We start from the raw sequence: 20,626 nt of genomic DNA, 5'->3' as shown, positions 1-20,626 counted from the left end.
GTGTTTTCTGAACCACCCACGGGCCCTGGGTGGGGAGACCCGGCTGTGCACTAGAGGCTAGCACCCCCCCGGCCCCCCACACGCAGCAACCGAGTGAGACCGTCCTGAGTTCACTGAAGAGCGGTGTTGGGAGGTGTCGGCAGTGCCTCTTATCCCACATGCTTTACGTCCATGCACACGTCTTGTTTCCTGTGCCTTTTGTTATGGGTCTCAGGACAAGAAGCACAGATCGTGCTATCTGAGAAAGAGAATGTCACCTGCCTGTCGGAAATGTGCCCCGATGCAGGCAGTGAAAACGGGGTGTCATCGCTCACACCTGCTCGCAGGGTGGTACCGCTTGCTTGTGCGTGAACTAATCTTCACCTAGTGGCTCTTTCTGAGAATAGACTTGTCAGTAATCAGCCCACCACCGGCTCCCCGGGGACCATTCCTCTGTGTGGACACGCCGGGAAGAAGCAGGCAGGCAGGACCCACCACCGTCACCAGCGGCCGTGGGTGGGCAGCCAGATTTGCACGGAAACTGGTGGCTGGAGCTGGGAGAAGCAGCCATGGTCTCATTTCTTACTGGGGGTGTCCCTTTTGTAGCCCACATTTCCCTGGGCCCCAGCAGCCTGTAGGTACCGGTGGGATCACAGTAACTGAAAGAATTTGAGTTCTACTAGCTCTCCCCAGCTTATGGACTCAAGATCCCCACCCACTTCCAGGCAGGGAACACCCCCCTTCCCACCCCCCCCCAACCCCCCCCCCCCCCCCGTTCTGAGCCACACACACACCCTCCCCAAAGCTCCTCCTCAAAGGCCCTTCCTGCCCTGCAGACCAGCTCTTAAAGCAAACACGCGTGGACTGCTTGGCCACGTCCCCCTAGGGCAGTGGGGATCCCCCTCCCCGTGTATGTCCTTTCCTTCATCTGTGCCCCTCTCTGCTTGCTGTGCATGGGAGGAATCTCTCTTCTGGCCTGGCAGCAGCTACTGAACTCCGATTATGCCCCTTTCACTATAGGAAGCGAGGGCTCCCCACACAGGAGGAGGTGGGGATGTCCAGTCCATTTTACAGATGAAGAAACCGAGGCCTCAGAGAAGTCAACAGTGCCGTAACTGGTATTGCAGTCCACATCTGGTGGACAGGCTCCTCACCTTTTGCGTCCCCAAGCTTCCCTGTCAGCCAGTGTCCCCAGGGGGCCCAGAGAGCAGCCCAGACAGCGCAGCTGTGGCTAGCCTGGGAAGCAGGTGTCCCACTGAGCTATAATCAGGTCCCTCGTTTTTAAAAACCGGTGCGGTCTTAAAACTCTCAGTGAAGACAGGGTGAAATCAATGGTCACGGAAACGTTGTGCTAAATTTAATTGCAGTCGGCTCCACTTTCAAAATGCTTACTGCTGTCAGAGACATTTTGTGATAAAAAAAAAAAAAAAAATGAGCAAGCAAACATATCTAGTATTGGGGAAAGGATCATTTTGTTTGTGTTGACTGAGGAGGTGGGGTTGGGCCTTGTTCACTAGATGCCCAGTCCTGCTCACCCTCTACGGCAGCAGCTGGACAGCGGCGGAGGGAAGTGTCTGGAACTTTCCCTAGGGAGGTGGACTTTATTGCCAGTTATGGCTTGGTTGTGGGTTTTTGGTGTTTTATTTCTTCAGTTGATTTCAGGAGCTGCTATTCTCTGATCATTTAGCTCCAACTGAATTTTCCCCAGTGGGCTTTTTTTATTGAATTCTGCGCTCCTGTGCCTATCATCATTTCTTATTATTTCCTAGATTGTTCTGTGTTTCTACCTTTAAGATAAACACAGAGGCTCCCCGGGGCCACTCCCCCGTTCCCTCACAGCCCTCCCTGCCTCCTTTTCCCTGCTTCTTGCAAAATCTGGGCTCAGAGGAGAAGATTCAAGAATCCTAGGTCTAGAACTGTCGACATGTTGTTTTCTAGAAATGAAGCATGCACAGACTCTAAAACACACTTCTGGCATCGGTGCACAGACCACGGGCCTCTCGCAGAGGCCCAGCTCTGACGCTGGAGATTTGAGTCCTCTCCTACAAAGGTCTAACTGGGAAGATCCGATCGGTGTCTCATTTGAGCATTCGTAGGAGTTTTACCTCTGTAGGCCAGACCAGGGAACCTTAGGCCTATTTCTACTAAAAGATCCCAGTCGAAACGCAGTCGCTCCAGAAAAGCAACACCACAAGAGGGCAGTCAAGACTTGCAAATAAAAGACTCCAGGGAAAGTTGCACACCTTAGTTAGGAACTTGTGACTGTATCTCTTTACTCTTGGATGGATGTGAAGACGGCATCATCACTTTATGTCCCCCGTTGTTCCTCAGTTTTATGGAATGACAAGGTGCCAGGAAAGCCAGGAGTCCAGGCTTTCTCTGGGTCTGAGTGACTCCTGGGGTCTGTTCTGACCTGTGTGAGCCCCAGCCCATTCCTATCCACCCCACTTTCTTAGCAGCAGAGAAGTCCCCACTTCTAAGCAGCCTTGCTGACAGTCCGGAAAACCATTTACTTTGATAGCTTCCAGGAGTTCACGTGGCTCCTGACCCCACCAGAGCTGACTCATAAAGCCAGTGCAGTATTAACCCCAAAGGGGAACATTCCGGGCAGGAGAAGGATTACAGGTTTCTAAGAAGTACCAGGTGCCGAAAATGCTCTATCGGTACCGTGCCACGGCCACATCCACTCCCATCATGCCTTCCCAAAGGCATCAGACAAATGTCTGCCATCACCCCCTGGTGAGAGACCATCTTTTTTTGCAAAGGGTAAAATTTAGGGGAAGTTTTTGGTCCTGGGACCCTCCCTGAAGTCTGGAATCTTAGCGCCTGGGGAGGACTAAGGGCAGCAACCTTCCCAGCATCTGTGTATCAGGTGAGACACACGGTAATACTCCAGCCTGATAACCGTGCAGCAGTCAGCCTCAGCAGTTAGCAGACTGATATGGGAAATGGGGGAACACTAGGTTGGCGGAAAAGGAAACAACACAGCAAGACTCTAGGGGCGTGTGATATTCAGTACACCAAGAAGAACCAAGTGCTCTGTGTTTCCCCACCTTGGGCAGAGCGCTAATATGTCACGGGCCCCACATTCCTCCTTATGCTAGGCTCGGTTGCCATGACAACAGGCCTGCTGGCTTCCTGTGAATTCGTTTCAGCACTGGCAGCAGCCTAAGTGGATGTGTCCATAAAAATGTTTCTTCTTAAGAAAAGGACTTAATGTGGTTTCCCCTAAATTTCTGCTCTGCCGACTAAGTACTTCACTCACCACGTCGTTTGGCAGCAAAACAACTTGTTCCTGTCCCGGTGAGCACATCAGGCATCGTGGAAGAGTGAATCATTCAGGTGCATTTGAGGTTCTTAATTGTTGCCATTCCGACGGGCTAGCAAGGAGATACAGACGTTCTGTTTGAATCTCACTACAGGGATATAGGGCAAAGGTTGGCAAACTACAGCCCAAACAGCCCAGATTCCGGCTGCTGCCTGTTCCTGCAAATGAGATTTCGTTGGAACACAGCCTCGCTCATTCATCCATCCGCGTAGCTTTCACGCCACAATGGCAGAATCGGGTTGTTAAAACAGAACAGTTGACTGGCAAAGCCGAAGAGACTCATTATCCGTCCCTTTACGGAAGACATTTGCCCACCCTTGATATAGGAGGGTGACCACCGAATTCAGAGATCAGAGCTCAGGGAGGGGAACTGATTTAGACACATCACTTAGCCCACCAGGTCCCAGGTGCCTCGTCCGCAGTCCGTAACATGGGTGTCTCAGGTTAGCTTCTCTCCAACTTCCTTCCAAATGCTGAGCGCTCTGTCACCCTTGTGCCGTTGGTAAAACATTGCATCCCAGATGAGGCAACTCTTAGCACAGGGGAGTGGTTCTCTGCCAGGTGGCATAGGGTCCTGTTCCAAGGGCCACTATAGAGGAAGGCTAGCATCCTTGACGTCTTCCTCCAGTACCACCACGGCTCGGCGCAGTGGCCACGGGTAGTGGAGTTCACTCTCTAGGCCCCAGTGCCTTTACCTGCACCAAAGGCAGATCAGACCTTCCCAAGGACACTTCTGCGGCTGACAGTCTCTGGTTCTGAGGAGCTCCCCGCAGCTGCCGGCAGAATGAATGACGCTCACCTGTGATTTGCTGTTCGCCTGTGACCCCGACTCCAGGAGGAAACTCCGGTCGGCAGGTGTTGACATACCTGTACAGAAGGAATCGCCTGACCCCGCGCCTCCAGATTGTAGTTTCAGGCTGGCTTACTGAATCTGAAGGCCGTGGGGGGCTGGGGGGGGGGGGTCAAAAAAAAAAACAAGAAAAAAGGACAAACAGGTATTTCAGCCACAAAATCAGACACACGTCCTAAAAGAAACCAAGACCCTGTCTTCAGGAATCGGGTTGCCTTGACTCTCTGGGTTTACTTCCATTCTCTCTGACACTTCATGGTCAGGTTCAAATGTGTGGCATTGGGCATCAGCTTTTGCAATGTACCTCTTGACCCGGCCATCCCATGTCAGAAATCTATCCTAGGGAGCCCGGATAGAGATCTGGACTATTTGGACTTCGTGCATAGAGATTTGGACTATAAAGTTGTTCCTCTGGGTGTTACTGAAAATTGGAAACAACATAGCTGTCCAGCAATAGGGGAAGGGCTAAGTACACTGAGGTGGAGCCAGACAGTGGAGTATTACGCAGTCAGTAAAACCATGTGGTGGACGAGTACTTATTATGTAAGACGTTTACAGCACACGAAGGCGTAAAGCGGGTTGCCAGCGATGTAATTCTGTAGACGTCAAAAGAAGAAAACATGAAGAGAATTAGAAGAATGCATACCAAAATGTTAACAGTGATGATCTCTGGGTATGGCTATTTTAAGGTGTCTTTTTTTTTGTTTTCACGTACCCGTGCCTGTGAAATTTTCTAAAATGATCCAGTGCTACTATTCTAACAAGAAGCAGCATTGTCATAGAAATTATTTAAAAAGCAGTAACTCTGCCTCTTAAAAAATATTGCGTTCAAAATCACCGTCTCCCGCAGGGTCCACATCCGTCCACTCATTGTAAAGGTATGTGAGGAGCACCGTGCCCGGCGCTCTCTCAGGCCCTGGGGATCCATCAGTGAGCAGAACAGATAAGGTCCCTTCCGGTGGAGGGAGAAGAAACATATGCTAGGTAGTGAGAGGACCATGAGGGAATCCATGCCACAGGAAGGAGAGGGTGGGGGGCCGTGTCGAAGCCTCAGCGGTAAAGCATCACCTGACTGAGCAGAAAGTACAAAGGCCCTCGGGTGGTAAGCATGCCTGGCATGTTCCAGAAGATGAAAGATCATTTAGCCAGAGAATAGCAAGCATTTTATTTACTCCAACTGTGTTACCCAGGAGACTGTAGCACATCATCTTTAGCCTGTTGCCCGATTACAGAGTAGATGTCATGACTCATGGCTTGTTAGAAACACACCGGCCGTATTCCGTTCGTGGGATCATTGAAAATGCCTTCAGTTCCTTTGTGTTTTTCTTCTCCCGAAACCGCTCAATCTAACAAACACGGCACTGGGTGCAGGTGAATATGTTATCCTAGGGCTAAGATGCTGGGCCAAGGTTCTTGGTTATGTAGGGCACAGATACTTGTGTTTATGGAGCACCACCAAAACACCATCAGTCTTAGATTGTCAGAATTGTTCAGATAAGCCCTGAACACAGGACGTTTTTGTTGTAAACAAAAATAAATAAGTAGAAGAAATCCCCATTCTTCATTTGCTCCTACAGTTGGTCGTTGTTGGACTGTCTGCCCCTGGAACCTTAGAAGTAGAACCTGCTGTTGTCAGATTCCTCTCTCTCTGCTTTGCAAACATCTTTGATAAAGACAGTCATCAAAACCATGCTTTCTGTTATGCCAAGAGATACAATATTATTGAAGACACGTTCACAAGATCGGTACAAGTGTGCACATTTAAAACAAAACGGAAAGCATTACAGTAAACTTTGGAGGGTTACCCAAAGTCTCCATGATTATACAGTGGACCTATCAAGGGACTTGGAATTATGGTTTCCCCTACAGTGGACCTGCCAAGGGACTTGGAATTACGGTTTCCTCTCTGCTTCCTTACTACAGAAGAACCTTTGGGCTTGGATTCCTACTGAGGATAAGATAGCACCCCTAGAAGAATTGCTAGCCAGGGTGCTGTTGTATTGGGGGTTGGCAATGTAGGACTCTACACTTTTCCGTGTCTTAATGTTCTGTCTGTCTTCCCACACACCAAAGCTAGTGTATAATCATTATACAAAATTCACAAATTGCAGACCATCTATGGTCTTGTGTTAAAGCGTTTGGAATTGGCATCACTGTAGGTCAGATCATCACATCTCAGCAGCGGCAAATGGCCCAACGTGATAGTAGAGAGCTAACATCTACCACAGTCCAATCCTTCATGAACTCCCGGTGCCATAGTTTGCCCATATCCACTCTCAGTTTTCACTTGAAACTCCTCCCCGCCCCCACCAATAACAACCTACACGTGTAGAGCTTTTGACAACACACACGACCGCCCCTCAGGCACAGGTATTTAACGCACACACGCACTTTGACCCCACCCTGCGAGAATATTCGTTTGAGGGACTCAGATTCTCCCTGTATGATGTGCTTTACAGAAACTCGCCTAGGAGTCCTTTAAATTGGTGAACCCCTTCAATGGTTGCAGACTGCTAGGACTTTTGGGGAATGTGCCCATGGGGTAAAATGAGGTGCGTGTCAGTTACTAAGAAACGTTCCCATGGGGGAGAGCACGTCGCCCGTTCTCACACCTGGCGGTCCACATAGCAGCATGAGCCTGGACTTGACCTGCTGATGTGCTAAGGAACCTACAGTCCTGGATTCTGCATTGCTTAATCATAACCAATAAACCATGCTGCATTTTAGTCTAATTTTAAAAAGAGCATGCTAAAGCTTCAGTAGTTGAAGTCCCTGTATTCTCTTTACAAACACCGTGTGTCATCATTTCCGGTCTTACTTCCCCTTTAAAACATTCTGTGTCATGTACTAAGTCAGGGTCCTTTCCTGCATGGTCCTAGCCCCTGGGGGTGTTCCAGAAGATGCTCCAGAAATTGGGGAGTAGCTGGAGCTGAGACCCAGTTCCTCTCCTACCCCACCAGGAGGGCACGGGAGCGTGGAAGTCCCAAGGGACCTGCTGCGGCCTGCCCACAGGTCCTGAGCCCCTGCAGAGCCTGTCTGCGGCCTTGACGCATATCCATAGGTCACGGTGTTTCGGGACCATGAGTCAGCCAGGCAGATCCCTGACCCAGGTGACCCACGGCTGTTCACAGAGGCCTTCAGTCTGTAGTCAGGGAGCAGGTGCAGGCCAGGAGGCTGGGCGAAGGGCCGCGTCTCCTTCCCTGGGGCAAAGGAAAGAAGGTTGTGGTGTGGAGCTCTGTGCTGGGGGCTTTTGCAAAGGATTCTTCGTTGCACCTCCAGTGTAGCTCAGGTATACGGGGGTCTTAGTACGGCTGTATTACAGATGAGCAGTCTGATACTCAGGCAGTACAGTCTGCCCAGAGTCACACAGCAAAAATGAATAAAGCCAACACTTGATCTCAACTCTTTGCAGTCAGAGTCTGGGGCTCTTCCCAGAATTTGCCATTGATTTTGTATGGTAATTGAAGATTGTGGAAGGTGGAAAGGGTCACAGGGACCCTGAGGGGACTTTGAACTTGGAGGAACATTCCAATGATCTTAGACTAGCACATCTGAAACTTGCACAGGAATCACATGACGGTCTTGTTCAAAATGCATGTTCTGATTCAGTAGGCCTGGAGTGGGGCCCAGGAATCTGCATTTCTGCCAAGCCTTCTGGTTGTGCCAGCGTAGCTGATCCACAAACCACACCCTGAATTACAGGGGCACAGACCACAGTGCCTTTGCACTGCATGTCCTTCAGAGGAGAGGCTACTTCGTATCGATCTGGTTTCCCAGCATCTGACCCCATGTGTGAGTCATGACAGACACACAGATATTTGTGGAATAAATGGTGGAATGTGCTAAATTCACACACAAGGACCCATGAGCCTAATCAAAATGTGTCCTGAGAGAGAAGTCAAGATTTGGGATTTATCAGCAAGGAACATTACCAGTGGCCTCGTATGTGCTTTCAGTCTCCAGCCCCAGTGGATGCTCTCCTCTCTCCTCTGGATTCCAGTATTCAGGAGACACTCTGCTTCTCATCTCCGGGTGCGAATTCCTGTTTGCTCGCGTACCCCAGTGGGGCGTCTGGCCGCACAGGGCATGTTTGCATTGCTGAGCGAAGGATGTCAGCATGCTTATTCTGAGGCCTCCTCGGGTTTGCTGAAATCTCTACGGTTAGGCTATTGGCTTCAGATTTATCCCTAGACATATATTGGTTTTCTTTGCACTCCTGGTGAAGCCTGAATTACGTTCATGACAACCGGTGTTGTGTCAACAATACGCAAGCAAGCTGAGAAGGGCAGATCTCTTCCTCCTGCTCGGAGCCCAGTTGCCAGACGACCCATTCAAAAGCTCAAAGAGAGAAATCGCCCAGAGGCTCATTGGTGGTCTTCAGGCAGGTTCCAGCTAGGTCTAGTGCAGACAGAGCTTCCATTAGAGGAATGTCCCCTCAGAGAAGCCTCCAAGGGAATGGTTTCAGCCGGCTGGCCCAGCTAACTTGCCTAGCGTGGCTCCTGGGGAGGGTCACTGTGTGGCTGAGCTCCCTAAAGGCAGGGGTGCCCTCATAGCCCCTGTCTGAGGCTGTCCCAGAATGACCAGTGATTGCTTGAGGGAAGAAGTTCCATATGTGAACATCCAAATGCACGGTGCTCAGTGTCCAGGGGCAACTCTCTGAAATGACATACTTGGGAACAGCTGCTTTTCTGCATTCACGTTAGGCATCTGGCTGGCTATACCGTTCGTGGTTTGGCCTCTTCAAATTCTGTTTGTAGGGCTTAGTGAAGACGTATGTTTTTGAATGAATGAATGAATGAATGAATGAGATATTCAGTGAATGTGCAGTTACGTGCCCAGTGCGGTGCTTGGCCCTAAAGATACAAAGATGAATAAGATGACCCCCTGCCTTCCAGGGCCTCAAAGTCTAGTGAGAAAGACCAGTAAATCCTCCAAAAAGGTACATGTGTTTCTTTAGGTTCCTCAGAAGTCAACTCTGCCACAGAGTTTTGAGAGCAAGGAGCCCATTTGGGAAGGGATTCCAAGAGTCCTAGGGGGCAGGGAGGGAAGTAGGGATGTGACCCAGGGAAGAGAGAAAGTCCAGCCAAGGGTATGTTAGTTATCCAGGTGGTACCTCAGTAGACACACTGGAGCGCAGTCCCACTGGAGTGCTAGGGAGACGACCTAAGGAGGCCACGACCTCCTGGGGCACCAACATGGGAATGTCCAGCTTGTTCCGCAGGCATGGCCCAAACAGGAGCCTCAGATGCGCGCGGGGGTGCATAGCCAAAAGCTCCGGGGAGGTGGGCCGGTCATAGACAAAGTCTGACATAGGTTGGAAATCCCAGGAGGGGAGGAGGCATCAAAAAGTTGGAGAGGTGATATTGAGCTGGATTTTGTGGACGAACAAGGTAGCGAGGCCGCTATGGGAAGGGCGGCCAAAGACTGGAGGCCAGTGTGGTTGGAACAGAGCCGCCAAGGGAGCCATGGGAGCGAGGTCAGAGAGCTGACAGCCAAGCGTCTCCGCCTCATCCACTGTGACAACTTGGCCTCTTTCTGTCCCATTAGATGGGAAGCCAGGGAAGCAGGACAGGATCCCTCCGGGGAATGTCCAGAAAGGGAGGTCACTAAAGTGGGGTTACTAAAAGTGAGGCCCCCTCAACAGAGAGGTGGCGAAGGACACCCTGAGAAGACGCCAGATTCTGGACAGAATCTGCAGGTAGATTTGGCACGACCTGCTGATAAGTTAGCTGTAAAGTGTTACTGGGAGAGGCGTTAAACAAATGCCCTGTAAGTATTTACACGTTGCCGTACGAGCTGTGGAGAGCAGGGCACTGTGAGGGAAAATAGCGGGAGGCCTTGAAGAGAGGACAAGCACGCGGAGGCCTTGCAGGAGGGCAGATGTCAGCCTGGGAAGGGGTGGGGACATGGCAGGACAGTCTGGGGCAGGCAGACTGCACTCCCACAGCATGAGGGGGTGGGGAGTGGCGAAGGATGGACATCTGGAGGCAGAGGCTGCCTGAGAGTGGACTGGAGGTTGAGGCTGTGTAGCCCACCCTCCTGGGGATCCTCTGCCTTCCCTGCCCTCTGGCCTCCCCACCAGCCCGCAGCTGTACAGCTACCAGGGTCACCACCGGCTGCCTCCTCCAGCTGTGCTATCAATTAGACCCAGGCTGAGAGAGGGGCTTGCCAAAGTCAGGCCCAGACCACTGAGCTTTCGATCTTGTGGAATTGCCTGCCTTAGAAGGGCTGGCTTTGAAAGGTCCATATTGGAGACGGCTCCATGCCATCCGGCAGCCGGGCGTGCAGGGGGCCGTGTGGAAATGACTCCAGAAGCCTGTTCCGGAGGGGAAATGTGGAAGACACGTCACTCTGGTTGGCAGCTTCTATCTCAGGGCCGCCGGGAGCTGGGGAGAAATCCATGTCGCCCTGTGGGTCAGGCCACTTTCTAGCCAGCCCTCCTATGGTGAACACGGTCGGTGTGGCAGAGCCTGGCCCGTCTCCTTCCAAACCAGCCCTCTGCTCCACCAGCCACGTGGCACCCAGCTCTGCTTCTGGCTAGAGAAACACAAGAAGGGAATCTGCCCTGGCAGGGCAAGAAACTGGGGTCCTTCCTCCATCCGGCCTCACCTCCTGGCAGCAGGAGATGCCGTCTGCGTCCCCCAGACCTCACAGATTGACTTCTGAGCAGGGTCTAAGATCCCCTTGCAGTTGGGTTGAGAAGTACTCGGATGCAGAAACGCTTTTATCGCATTTACATCCCCTTGGGGAAAATCTTGTCCCTATAACTGGGTTAAGGCCATAGGACAAAACTCAGGGGCTTTGCTCAGTTATGGCCCACAGGGAGGGCAGTGTGTCAAAAGCCTAGTGTCTGTTTTGGAAGTCACCACTGTCCGTGGTGCTGAAGCATCAAAGGAGGAAGGAGCAGGGGCTCTAGGAAATCGCCTGAGTCTGGAACCTCTGGTTAGAACCCCCCACGCTTCAGGTGGAAGCCGGGCGGCCCCCGGGCAGCACCAGCTCAACCACAGCCTCACCTGGGTGAAGACGTCCTTCAATGGTTTCAAGCACCTCAGAGACTTGAGTCTATTGTATGGGGATCTTTTCACAGTTTATCACGAATAAAATGACAGAATAAAATTAATCTCTTTGTGCCTCTTCCTGATAACTTTTCTTTTTTATAAATCAGAAGAACAGAATAGAGTAGCTGAGTTGGTATTCTCTTCTCAAACTTCCCAATTGTTCATTTCGAACTTTGACACACACCACAGAGCTTATCAACTTTGGAATCGTTCCTGGGGCAGATGTTAGGAGTGAAAGAGGACATCAGCTACCTCCCTGTTGACCTCAGTCGGTACTTTCTAATTGACTAAGTTCTTCTTTCCAGCTTCTCTCTTAACTCAGGCCCTGCGGGCAAAGCATCCCATGATGGGGACCGAAACTGCCCTCTCTCAAGCAATCAGGACTGCCCTGAGCCAGCAAGACCCCGCGCGATTGACCCCAAGACAGTGATCAACTTGGCCTTCACTGCCCACCCGTGTGTACCCACCGGCCTTTGTCCCACATTCTCCTTACACAAATCTGGAAGTGTTTTCAGCACTTTGGAGACAGCCTTTGGGACGCTAGTCCGCTGTCTTCCTGGTGCTGGCCTCACTGCAATAAATTCCTTGCTTGTTGCACCTCCAACTCATTTGTCTGCCTTTGGATTTTGTCAGCGGCGAGTGGTCGAACTGGTCTGTTTGGGACCCCTAGAACCACCCTTGCGCCCCAGCTTCCAAAGGACAGGGCTGGTCCTGCAGTTGAAGGGGGCTCCTGATGTAACCCTAGCGGCTACATCCGGGCTCTTTCTCACAGGTCTGTCTAAAAATTCCTTCCATCCTCTGTCAAAGTGGAGGCCAATTTATGTATCACTGCAGATCAGGTTTTGTCTTTAAAGAGTGTCAGTGTATCCACCAGCCCCCAGGTTCACGTGCGTTTCCCACCAGGCACGGCCGCATAGAGGTGTATGTAGTACAGCTGTATTAAATACTTTCAGCCTGGTAGCAAAAAAATTAGGGCCATCTTTTCCCCCTGTGTCTTAATGTCTCTGCTTCAGCAGGTGTGCTCAACCCATCCAAGCATATACACTCAAGCCATGAGGTTTGATCCCTATACAAACGTGTTATTTTTATCAAGGAAAAGCATCCCCTGACAGTATCTGATGGATACATTCACGCTTCATTTCCTCATTCAGCCAGAGTGTAGAGTTGCACACCCTGTGCCAAGCACTGTGTTGAGGCCTGGGGGCCCAGAGACGGCCGGGGCTCATTCCACTAACGCACAACCTCTTCCACAGGGCCTGATGCGAGGTACTCAGTAAGTGTGGGATGAAGGGATGCTGTTGCCCTAAGAGGGAATATGGGTGGTTCCCAGAGAGCCTTCTCTGCTGCTAAAGAAAACATGTCAGATCCCCTGTCTTCCCCTCCTCCAAGAGCTCAGAACTGATGCTGACAGTGTTTTGGTCACACAGTAAAACCCAGAATGCCTGCAGGTGTCCTGCACCTTCTTGTAGTCACCTGAGTGATGTCCTGGCACCTGCACATAGGTCTGCTGCCCTGGGGCTGAGGGGGAGGGGGGGGGCGGGGGAGGGGCAGTGCACCTTATCCTTAAGAATGTAGGCAGAATGACAGTCTTTGCCCTTGGGCTCAGGGCTGTGGCTTTGGCTGTTCAGCCAAACCGCAGGACCCCGGCCTTTTCAGCAGCTGACATGTTCAGAGACTGGTTCTCTCACCATCAGGCAGGTGTTCCACATGCAGAGTCTGTCGGGAGATTCTCCACAGGCTTCTTTGCTGACTGTGGAGACCTTCCCATGTGATTCCCATGAGCCTGTCCTTTTCTACTGAGCCCTCTGTCTCTCCTCCACCTTTGACCTGAGTCTCTAACTCTTAGGCAGAGTAACGAGGGTGAGGTCTCTCCAGCACCTTTGGGTAGCAGGAGTCTAGCTTACAAAAACTCCTTCTGGTAACTGCCAGGTCACCGGCCAAGGGTCGTTCAGGTTCAAAGGGTGCTGTGTGTTTTGTGTGAAACCAGGTTCTCAAGCATATCACCATTTCTTTTCCTCTTGACTTACACACACACACCCTGTGTTCTTCTTACTGTGCCTTTTAAAGTAGCAATAAATCATCCCCACAGCTTGCCGGTTAAGAGGTTTCTCTCCAGGGGACTCTACCCTCCTTTTTTTCCTTGAGCACAAGTTGCCTTTATGCAGATGAATCTTAAATTGGAAAATCTACAAATAAGAAAAGTGTCAGAGCACAGTTTCTTTCTTTTATTACTTCACCCATTGTGAAGCACTTGTCCCCCAGAGGTTGACTTTTACACCCTAGAACAAAGATCAGCAAAATCGCACAACTTGATTCTTGGGTAATCTATGTAAAGAGTGGTCTCTTAATAGGGAAGGGCAATTTTTTTTTTTTTTTTTTTTTTTTTTTTTTTTTTTTTTTGCTACTTTGAAAACGTTGCCCTTAGGGTAAGTATATAGCCACTGAATTTTGAATGGATATTTCATCACCCTGTGATTTCTTTTCTTGCCCCCATCCCACCTCCCACCTCACATCAAGCTTCCTTAAATGCATTCTTTTTCCTGGGGGGAAAAACAGTGACCCATTGTTTTCACCTGTGTGTGTGTGTGTGTGTGCTTGTTGTTTAGAAAGCGAAGCTCGGCCCTGCTGGTAACAAAGTCATCACTCCTTCAGAAGACAGGAGACAACCTTCCAACAACCTTGACAGAGTGAAACTCACAGACTTCAATTTCCTCATGGTGCTGGGGAAGGGGAGTTTTGGAAAGGTGAGAGGGCAGTTGTCTGGGGTGGGGGGCGGGGTGGGGGAGGCTTTTGCAGAGAATGCTGGGATTCATCCTGGGCCCCCTGAGGTTTCTAGAACAGCCGTCGAGATTTCCCTGGTCTCTGTACCTGTTTCTTAGATGTCCCCTGCCCACCCCCACCCCCGCTTAATGTCTTTAAAAACAAATGTATCCAAAATTCTACAGAGAGGGAGCGCCTAGGTGACTCAGTCGGGTAAACATCCAACTTCAGCTCAGGTCGCGATCTAATGGTTCATGAGTACAAGCCCTGCATCAGGCTCTGCAGTGACAGTGTGGAACCTGCCTGGGATTCTCTCTGCTTCTCTCTCTCTCTCTGCCTCTCCCCTCCCTTTAAAAATAAATAAATAAACTTAAAAAAAAAAAAAAAAAAGCTACAGAGGGTTCACTGTATGTTACCATTTCAGGGTTGAGAACAAAGCAGGTGCTCCAAAATGTTAGCTGAATGATTACTTTTCACAACTAAAAATTAAAAGTTGATTTGTAGTAAGTGAATGTAATAATTAAGAGATGCTGAACTGGGTTTTCTTCAGTGATCAACCTATATGACCACATTTGGCTTCTCTGGCCCCAAATCTCATGGTAGATCCAGGAAGCGATTTCCATCCTGCCTTTTTCTGTCTCGGTTCCTGACTCGTGAGAAGCTTATAAAGGTCAGTCCCATTTTTGTACAAAGGATGCTCCTGAAAAGTGTGCACCCTTCAAGACTAATGCTGAGGGCCGTGTATGTTCCTTTTAGCAGCCACAATAGCGCCATCATGGGGCCGTAGCCTACACAGGGTGCAAATCCCAACAGTTTCTAAATTACACAGGGCTGGAGGAATTTAATCTACACTGACGTGCAGTATCTCAAAATTCACACACGAAATGGAACTTTATGAATATGTTTATATCACACATTTATAAACTTGCACAAACTAGAACAGTCTGAGTGGTCACCTGACCAGGTTCCTCCCCTACCCCGGGTACCAGACACAGGGTCAGAGTTTTCAGGTTGCCTTCCGTCTGCTCCCAGGTGATGCTCGCTGACAGGAAGGGGACAGAAGAACTGTATGCCATCAAAATCCTGAAGAAGGACGTGGTGATTCAGGATGACGACGTGGAGTGCACCATGGTGGAGAAGCGAGTCCTGGCCTTGCTTGACAAGCCCCCGTTCCTGACACAGCTTCACTCCTGCTTCCAGACGGTGGTAAGGACCCTGGGAGTGCATACCTGTAGCACAACACACGGCATGTGCTACCAAGGGTGACCCCTGAACCGGAGTGTTCTAAGCGTCTGAATCAACCTTACTCCAGTGGAGAAGGCTGAAGAAAGGCATAAGCTGGGAACAACCTCCCATTGTTGCACCACCGGTAGCTTTGGGGTGTCCCCTCTCTGGGATGTGCCCTACTGAGAGACGTGGCATTAATGCTGTTGAATTCAGCAGACATTTGCATGAAAGGTTTTTGTTATCCCAGGCACTGTGCTAGGACCTAAGGATACAAAACCAATAAACTAACTCACGGTCCCGGCTTTTTAAGGCTACTGATCAGTTGCCAAGCATAGCCTCGGAACATTAGGAAACTTGATCTCCTGAAAGGGTGTATTCTTATTTCCTGCACACAGCAGGGTTGGCCATCTGGTCTGTTTTGGACAGCCCGTGAGCGCTAAGAAAGGTTAGAGAGGAAAGAAACCCACAAGGAATGATACTTTGTGACATGCGTAAATTAGATGAAATTCACATTTCAGTGGCCATGAATTGTTTTCTTGGAACACAGCCACATTCCTTCATGTGCTTATCATCCACGGTGGCTCTCAGGCTATGAAGGCAGAGTAGAATAGTTCCAAGACCCACACAGAGCCCAAAGTATTTACTGTCTCTAGCCCTTTACAGAAAGTTTGCCCAGCCCTGTCTTACAGGAAAACTAAAAAGAGGACAGAAAACAAGTTCCAAAACACTGATCAGCCAAGCTCCTGGCATGGAGCTTGCCAGTGCCCTGCAAGAAATACAAACTTTTTTTGTGGCACCAAAGACAGGCTTTCTACTCCTCGGTGGCTGCCCTTGCTAAGATATGACTCAGTAATAAGTGGCTATAATTATTACTGTTATGAGTTTAATTATTTTCAACTTCCTTCTGGCCAGAAAATGACTTACCGTCTTAACGTTTCTCCTTAAAATCTCTTGGCCAGGGAGGGAAGAGCGATGTGCCAGAGAGGGGTCCATGTCTCCGAACCCCAGCCCAGGTCCCGTCCCCCTGGTCAGGACACTGGTAACACTGTTTAAGCTCTGGAAAGAAACAAAACATAGAAATAAAGATGGAGTTAAAATTCCTAACAGGAAAGCTAGAGGTAGAAGCTTCTGGAGCTGTTTCCCGGCTGTCAGCAGCCACTTCATCATTTTGTCCCTCCCTGTGCAACACTTGAATGTTTCATAACCTCCGTGAAATGGCGATGATGTCTAGAAGCGAGCCGAGGTTGGCTTTCACTTGGTGTGCTGTGCCGACACTTAGCACGCCAGTGACAGAAAATAAGAAACAATGTTTGGGCCTGTTATGGATGCAAAAGAACATTTGGTTAACCTCTCCAGTTATAGTTCCCTCCCCCACAGTATTGAACATTTATAATTTAGGAGCCCAACCTAGCTCATGAGATTTGTTTCCAGAAGCATCCAGTGAGACATATGACTGCATCACTGTGGCTTGCCCCCCAGACGCTGCAAACCAGAAACACCGGTTAAAAGTCAATAATCGGCCCACAAGGATTCTTCACAGCATCCGTTAAACGTGCAGTATGTGTGCAGGAGAAAGGGGAAGAGCGTGTGAGGCCATTACTGTAACAGGGAGCATATGGAACCAGAAGGGGGCAGACGTGTTGACAGAGGGCCATTATTTCAGAGTTACATAATGACTTTATACTTCCCAAGGCCCTCGTGCACTAGGGTTCATTACGTATTTTTTATCGGGGAAGAATAATCTCCAAGGGCTCGGCTCCACTGATCAGCTCTGCCAGCATGGCCCACAGTTTGTTAACTAATGCAAAAGCCAAGCAGAGTCTGGAAAGAGTGGAGTGAAGGAAGCCTCTCGGCCCGTGGCCAAGCCCTACTCACGTGTTGAACCTTGGTCTTCAGGATCGACTGTACTTTGTCATGGAATACGTCAACGGTGGGGACCTCATGTACCACATCCAGCAAGTAGGAAAATTTAAGGAACCACAAGCAGTGTGAGTATTTTTTTTTAAGTCCCTGAATTTAGACAGTTCAAATGTGGAAGATGGGGCTTTGTCACTTCGGAGTTGAGCACTGGAACCTCCCAGGGGGCAGACTTCTTGGCTGGGTCCATCTATGCGCTTCCAAAGGAGAGGTTGATTCTGCTTCCGGTGAATTGGAGATGCTGGTGTATCCTCCCCCCATCCCCCAGTTCCACCGTCACTGATCGAGTCAGCCCCTTGTTACTGAACAGTTATTGCACACCCATGATGCATCAGGCACTGGGATGTGAAAGGCTTTCTCTGCCCTCAGGGAGCTCACCGCCTGACGTGGAGTAGAAGTCGTCTCTGGACAATTGTCATGTGTAGCCGTCACTTTAGAAGCAGCACAGATAGCATGCAAGCCCTGATAAAGAGGAGAGTGAGGAAAGAACATCTTCAGGGAATGTTCTTGCCCAAGCCAGCGGGGCAGAAGACGGTTTGAGATTGGGTCGGGGGGCGGGAGGAGCTCCCGATGATGAGTCCGGTGGAGCACCTGGCTGAGGACCACCGAAGGCTGTTGGGGGGCTCAGTGGGGCTTGATACCCTGAGGCTAAGTTTTCACAGAGCCCCGCTGACCAAGAGTGGAAGGAAGGAAGGAGGGAGGGAGCGTAGGGGCCGGTGCAAAGGGGTTGGTGAAAATCTGTGTAGAGGAGAGACAACGGAGCTTTAATTCGGTCTTGACCTTGGATCCAAAGAGGGGTTAGGGTCTTTGAGAAACAGTCTGGAGGAATAAGAGAGAAACCTCTTCGGGTGATACCTCATCTTCGGTTTGGGAGGGAGCAGCCGCCAAGGAGGAGAGGATCTGGGGGAGAACCGGGAGCTCCGCTTGGAGGGTTTCATCGGGGCCGCAGGAGTCACCAGCGTGGGGGAGAGACATGGGCTCCAGGGGAAGACAGAGAATTGCCCGTCTAGGCAGGGACTTTGATACCTGAAAGATCAAACCATTTTTCAGGGGCCAGGAGGTCACAGGACACTCAGCAGAAGCAAATCTATACAAACAGCTCTTTCATTTCCCTCAGCGAGGATGCATAGTGGGCACGTGCCCTGATTAATTAAGTTAGCAAATGTTAATGGGATTCTGGCCCATGTTCAGTCTAAAAGCTAAGTCTGTAGAGTGTTTGGTCTCTGCGGGTTGGTTGATCTGTCTCAGGGAAGATGAACTAAAGGTAGAAGAGGGAATTCTGTGGTAACAAACTTAAAAAAATGCAAAGGGAGGAGTGCCTGGGTGGCTCAGTCGGTTAAGCCACCAACTTCGGCTCGGGTTATGATCTCACAGTTTGTGAGTTCGAGCCCCGAGTCGGGCTCTGTGCTGGAGCCTGCTTCGGATTCTGTGTCTCCCCCTCTCTCTGCCCCTCCCCTGCTCATGCTTTGTGTCTGTCTCTCAATAATAAATAAATGTTTAAAAAAAAATTTTTTTTTTAATGCAAAGGGGGATTCTTTTTGTTTTCTGGTTTTATTTTTTGCTTTTCAGTTTTCAGAAATGCCTGTCTTTATCTCCTCTCTTATTCTGGTACTTACAAAGCATTAAAATGCTCGGATTATAAAGTAAAGCTTGATAACACAGAGCTGGAAAGAGTAAGTGGCAGAATAGCGACCTTAGGTTGCAAGGTAACATTAAGGCATCTCGTTCGGTGGCCTTAACATTGTATTTGAGTTCCTGGAAAGTGTTTTATTTTCAAAATACAGGAAAGCATGAAAGATAATGTAAAAGTCGCCCGGAATCCCGTCTCATTTCCTTCCCCCCATCCCGTCCTTCTCCTGCCGGACCTTAGGGGTGCCCCCCACCCCCATCCCCAGTAAGAGTTTGGTCCTTATCATTAGAGAGGTTGCTCTCTGCTTATTTTAAGCCTCCTGGGTGTGATGTTTGCACAGGCACAGTCTTGTGGCTTCTCAGACTTCAAAGATTCCTAAACACTCTGCAAATTTTAAAACCTCTTTCAGCATTTACTCTGAGTTTATTATGAATTATTTAAAAGGGTAAACTCGAGTATGAATCACGGTGCATGTCCCATTTATCTCAGCACTTGGGGCGAGGATGGGGGGGGGTGGTGAATTCACCAGCTACAGGGTGCCTCACTAGGCACTGTCCACAAATAGGAAAATGGCAGTTTTCTCCACTCTACCCGAGTCCTGACACAAAATAGTCCAGCAGCCACTCTTTAAAAGATTGTATTCGAAATTTCGTTTAAGCAGTACATTACCTGTCCACCCACCTCAGACAAGAAGTGTTGGTTTCCAGACAGGTAATAAACCTGTCTCATTGACTTAGTAGCTGTAAAATGCCTCGGGAGGTTGGAGTGGTGAAACGGCAGAGGGAAGGGCAAAGAGTTAGTCATGGGTAGGGCCATGCTGATCTCTGAGCGTCCCGGGATCTTCTAACATTCTAGTATCTCTTTGATGCCTGAACTAGAAGGGTACGAAACATTCAGGAATCCAAAGAGCAAGCCAGAGACCTGACCAGCATTTCCTTCTGCAGATTTTATGCGGCAGAGATCTCCATTGGATTGTTCTTTCTTCATAAAAGAGGAATCATTTACAGGTGCGTGCTGAATCCCTGCCCGCAGCACTGCGACGGACCCCTGCACCTCTGTGTGTGCGTAATTCTGTAGTGGGGACTTAAGACGCAGAATTGCTACCCATTGAGGTAACAGAGACCTGCTGGGACCCACCTTTGTCGGCAGCCTCCTGGCAAATCAGAGCCACTTTCTGATTTCCGGATGTCAAAAGATTTTCTGTCTCGCTTCTGCTTCCCACAAGAAAACATGCTTTTTTCTCTCCCCTGGCGGCTCCTTCCTCTGCCTTTTTTTGGAACAGAGGTCAGGGAGCAATGGAAAACGAATTTCTGTTATAGATGCTCGGCAGGAGAGGAACGTGGGGAGCTAGGGAGAGGCAGGGGAAAGAAAACCATTGAATTAAATCCTTTAGGTTGTTATCTACAGTGAGAGTCTGATGCCAAAGAAAGAATTCTGGTGTTAATTAAAGAGTAAAAGACATACAGCAGACACTTGGAAGGGACACTTGTGTGACCCAATGAGGTTGTTCTAAACCTGTGATTTTGCAAACCTGGCTGTGCACCAGGCACCCCTCCTGTGATATTAGTAAATCATCTGACTGAGATCTGCCCAGATCTGCTAAATTAGAATCATGCTCAGCCGAGGTTGGGGATCACTAGTCCAGCCATTCAGTCATTGATTCGGTGTGCATTTATTAACTACCTACTGTGTCCTAGGCCCTATGTTACGCTCTCTCTGGAGATTAAAAAAAGAAAAAGAGTTATTTCCTTGTCCCAGCTCTCCTGGGACCCATAGTTCTATGCCATTGAGATGGTAGCTAGTCAAATATCCTTCGGTCTCAGTGGCTCCAGAGCAAACCACGTAGTGTCACGGGAAGGACGCTGACGCTGTCCTGC

The 20,626-nt window shown here is 49.7% G+C and overlaps 1 protein-coding gene and 1 long non-coding RNA gene across 3 annotated transcripts in view; one reads left to right on the top strand and one right to left on the bottom strand.

Moving 5' to 3' along the window:
* PRKCA (protein kinase C alpha) overlaps window positions 1-20,626 on the top strand; it is a 398,747-nt gene that overhangs the window by 326,368 nt on the left and 51,753 nt on the right. For both annotated transcript variants that reach the window (XR_013552221.2, XM_078438248.2), the window contains exons 9-12: window positions 13,822-13,959; window positions 15,008-15,181; window positions 17,099-17,190; window positions 19,694-19,756. Coding sequence is in view for 1 of the 2 variants with exons in the window: in XM_078438248.2 (XP_078294374.1) it covers window positions 13,822-13,959; window positions 15,008-15,181; window positions 17,099-17,190; window positions 19,694-19,756 (467 nt within the window). In the remaining variant the exon portion in view is untranslated. The remainder of the gene's footprint in view (window positions 1-13,821; window positions 13,960-15,007; window positions 15,182-17,098; window positions 17,191-19,693; window positions 19,757-20,626) is intronic.
* On the bottom strand, window positions 14,861-20,624 carry LOC144614417 (uncharacterized). Its single transcript, XR_013552222.2, has 3 exons — window positions 19,887-20,624; window positions 16,127-16,258; window positions 14,861-15,204 (listed from the first exon to the last, which is right to left on the bottom strand). It is a non-coding gene; the product is annotated as an uncharacterized LOC144614417 (long non-coding RNA).

This window comes from Panthera onca, chromosome E1 (genome assembly GCF_046562875.1).
Source record: "Panthera onca isolate mPanOnc1 chromosome E1, mPanOnc1 haplotype 2, whole genome shotgun sequence".
Taxonomy (NCBI): domain Eukaryota; kingdom Metazoa; phylum Chordata; class Mammalia; order Carnivora; family Felidae; genus Panthera; species Panthera onca.
Note: the sequence above shows the minus strand (reverse complement) of the source record. Positions and strands in the feature narration are given on the sequence as shown.